At 47.6% G+C, this 3,829-nt stretch overlaps 1 protein-coding gene across 1 annotated transcript; it reads right to left on the reverse strand.

Annotated features, from left to right (window-relative positions):
* Positions 1-2,190: 2,190 nt before the first annotated feature.
* LOC138520451 (apolipoprotein A-IV-like) lies at positions 2,191-3,411 on the reverse strand. The gene has a single exon (XM_069632832.1). The coding sequence runs from the start codon at positions 3,409-3,411 to the stop codon at positions 2,191-2,193; it is 1,221 nt and encodes a 406-aa protein (XP_069488933.1).
* Positions 3,412-3,829: the final 418 nt, after the last annotated feature.

Genomic DNA, 3,829 nt, shown 5'->3' on the forward strand with positions numbered 1-3,829 from the left:
TTCTGTATGAGAGTGCATTTGCTGTGGAATGTCGTCTGTATTGGAGTGCATTTGCTGTGATATCCCTTCTGTATGAGAGTGCATTTGCTGTGGAATGTCGTCTGTATTGGAGTGCATTTACTGTGATATCCCCTCTGTATGAGAGTGCATTTGCTGCGAAATCCCTTCTGCATTGGAGTGCGTTCACTGTGATATCCCCTCTGCATGAGAGTGCATTTGCTGTGGAATGTCCTCTACATTGGAGTGTGTTCGCTGTGATATCCCCTCTGCATGAGAGTGCATTTGCTGTGGAATGTACTCTAATTGGAGTGCGTTCGCAGTGATATCCCCTCTGTATGAGAGTGCATTCGCAATGACATCTCCTCTACATTGGAGTGCGTTCGCTGTGATATCCCCTCTGTATGAGAGTGCATTTGCTGTGGAATGTCCTCTGCATTGGAGTGCATTTACTGTGATATCCCCTCTGTATGAGAGTGCATTTGCTGCGAAATCCCTTCTGCATTGGAGTGCGTTCACTGTGATATCCCCTCTGCATGAGAGTGCATTTGCTGTGGAATGTCCTCTACATTGGAGTGTGTTCGCTGTGATATCCCCTCTGCATGAGAGTGCATTTGCTGTGGAATGTACTCTAATTGGAGTGTGTTCGCAGTGATATCCCCTCTGTATGAGAGTGCATTCGCAATGACATCTCCTCTACATTGGAGTGCGTTTGCTGTGATATCCCCTCTGTATGAGAGTGCATTTGCTGTGGAATGTCCTCTGCATTGGAGTGCATTTACTGTGATATCCCCTCTGCATGAGAGTGCATTTGCTGTGAAATCCCCTCTGCATTGGAGTGCATTTGCTGTGATATCCCCTCTGCATGAGAGTGCATTTGCTGTGAAATGTCCTCTGCATTGGAGTGTGTTCGCTGTGATATCCCCTCTGTATGAGAGTGCATTTGCTGTGAAATGTCCTCTGCATTGGAGTGCGTTCGCTGTGATATCCCCTCTGTATGAGAGTGCATTCGCAATGACATCTCCTCTACATTGGAGTGCGTTCGCTGTGATATCCCCTCTTTATGAGAGTGCATTTGCTGTGGAATGTCCTCTGCATTGGAGTGCATTTACTGTGATATCCCCTCTGTATGAGAGTGCATTTGCTGTGGAATGTCCTCTGCATTGGAGTGCATTTACTGTGATATCCCCTCTGTATGAGAGTGCATTTGCTGTGAAATCCCCTCTGCATGAGAGTGCATTTGCTGTGAAATCCCCTCTGCATTGGAGTGCATTTGCTGTGATATCTCCTCTGCATGAGAGTGCATTTGCTGTGGAATGTCCTCTGCATTGGAGTGCATTTACTGTAATATCCCCTCTGTATGAGAGTGCATTTGCTGTGAAATCCCCTCTGCATTGGAGTGCATTTGCTGTGATATCCCCTCTGCATTGGAGTGCATTTGCTGTGGAATGTCCTCTGCATTGGAGTGCGTTCGCGGTGAAATCCCCTCTGTATGAGAGTGCATTTGCTGCAAAATCCCCTCTGTATTGGAGTGCGTTCAATGTGACATCCCCTCTGCATGAGAGTGCATTTGCTGTGAAATGTCCTCTGTAGGGGAGTGCATTTGCTGTGAAGTCCCCTCTGCATTGGAGTGCGTTCGCTGTGATATCCCCTCTGCATGAGAGTGCATTTGCTGTGAAATCCCCTCTGCATTGGAGTGCGTTCGCTGTGATATCCCCTCTGCATGAGAGTGCATTTGCTGTGGAATGTACTCTAATTGGAGTGCGTTCGCAGTGATATCCCCTCTGCATGAGAGTGCATTTGCTGTGAAATGTCCTCTGTAGGGGAGTGCATTTGCTGTGAAGTCCCCTCTGCATTGGAGTGCGTTCGCGGTGAAATCCCCTCTGTATGAGAGTGCATTTGCTGTGGAATGTACTCTAATTGGAGTGCGTTCGCAGTGATATCCCCTCTGCATGAGAGTGCATTTGCTGTGGAATGTACTCTAATTGGAGTGCGTTCGCAGTGATATCCCCTCTGCATGAGAGTGCATTTGCTGTGGAATGTACTCTAATTGGAGTGCGTTCGCAGTGATATCCCCTCTGCATGAGAGTGCATTTGCTGTGAAATGTCCTCTGCATTGGAGTGCGTTCCAGGTGAAATCCCTTCTGTATGAGAGTGCATTTGCTGCAAAATCCCCTCTGCATTGGAGTGCGTTCAATGTGATATCCCCTCTGCATGAGAGTGCATTTGCTGTGAAATGTCCTCTGCATTGGAGTGCGTTCGCTGTGATATCCCCTCTGTATGAGAGTGCATTTGCTGTGAAATGTCCTCTACATTGGAATGCGTTCGCTGTGATATCCCTTCTGTATGAGAGTGCATTTGCTGTGAAATGTCCTCTGTAGGGGAGTGCATTTGCTGTGATATCCCCTCTGTATGAGAGTGCATTTGCTGTGAAATGTCCTCTGTAGGGGAGTGCATTTGCTGTGATATCCCTTCTGTATGAGAATGCATTTGCTGTGAAATGTTCTCTGTAGGGGAGTGCATTTGCTGTGACATCCCCTCTGCATGAGAGTGCATTTGCTGTGAAATGTCCTCTGCATTGGAGTGCGTTCGCTGTGATATCCCCTCTGTATGAGAGTGCATTTGCTGTGATATGTCCTCTACATTGGAATGCGTTCGCTGTGATATCCCTTCTGTATGAGAGTGCATTTGCTGTGTAATGTCCTCTGTAGGGGAGTGCATTTGCTGTGATATCCCCTCTGTATGAGAGTGCATTTGCTGTGAAATGTCCTCTGTAGGGGAGTGCATTTGCTGTGATATCCCTTCTGTATGAGAGTGCATTTGCTGTGAAATGTCCTCTGTAGGGGAGTGCATTTGCTGTGATATCCCCTCTGCATGAGAGTGCATTTGCTGTGAAATGTCCTCTGCATTGGAGTGCGTTCGCTGTGATATCCCCTCTGTATGAGAGTGCATTTGCTGTGAAATGTCCTCTACATTGGAATGCGTTCGCTGTGATATCCCTTCTGTATGAGAGTGCATTTGCTGTGAAATGTCCTCTGCATTGGAGTGCATTTGCTGTGATATCCCCTCTGTATAAGAGTGCATTTGCTGTGAAATGTCCTCTGTAGGGGAGTGCATTTGCTGTGATATCCCTTCTGTATGAGAGTGCATTTGCTGTGAAATGTCCTCTGTAGGGGAGTGCATTTGCTGTGACATCCCCTCTGCATGAGAGTGCATTTGCTGTGAAGTCCCCTCTGCATTGGAGTGCGTTCGCTGTGATATCCCCTCTGCATGAGAGTGCATTTGCTGTGAAATCCCCTCTGCATTGGAGTGCGTTCGCTGTGATATCCCCTCTGCATGAGAGTGCATTTGCTGTGAAATGTCCTCTGCATTGGAGTGCGTTCCAGGTGAAATCCCTTCTGTATGAGAGTGCATTTGCTGCAAAATCCCCTCTGCATTGGAGTGCGTTCAATGTGATATCCCCTCTGCATGAGAGTGCATTTGCTGTGAAACGTCCTCTGCATTGGAGTGCGTTCGCTGTGATATCCCCTCTGTATGAGAGTGCATTTGCTGTGAAATGTCCTCTACATTGGAATGCGTTCGCTGTGATATCCCTTCTGTATGAGAGTGCATTTGCTGTGAAATGTCCTCTGTAGGGGAGTGCATTTGCTGTGAAGTCCCCTCTGCATTGGAGTGCTTTCGCTGTGATATCCCCTCTGCATGAGAGTGCATTTGCTGTGAAATCCCCTCTGCATTGGAGTGCGTTCGCTGTGATATCCCCTCTGCATGAGAGTGCATTTGCTGTGGAATGTACTCTAATTGGAGTGCGTTCGCAGTGATATCCCCTCTGTAT

Source organism: Ambystoma mexicanum, chromosome 13 (assembly GCF_040938575.1).
Source record: "Ambystoma mexicanum isolate Mex_15411 chromosome 13, UKY_AmexF1_1, whole genome shotgun sequence".
NCBI classification, from domain to species: domain Eukaryota; kingdom Metazoa; phylum Chordata; class Amphibia; order Caudata; family Ambystomatidae; genus Ambystoma; species Ambystoma mexicanum.

Coding starts and splice junctions, on each gene's coding strand:
- LOC138520451 (XM_069632832.1), bottom strand. CDS start 3,411: ATGCACTCTCATACAGAAGGGATTTCACCTGGAACGCACTCCAATGCA.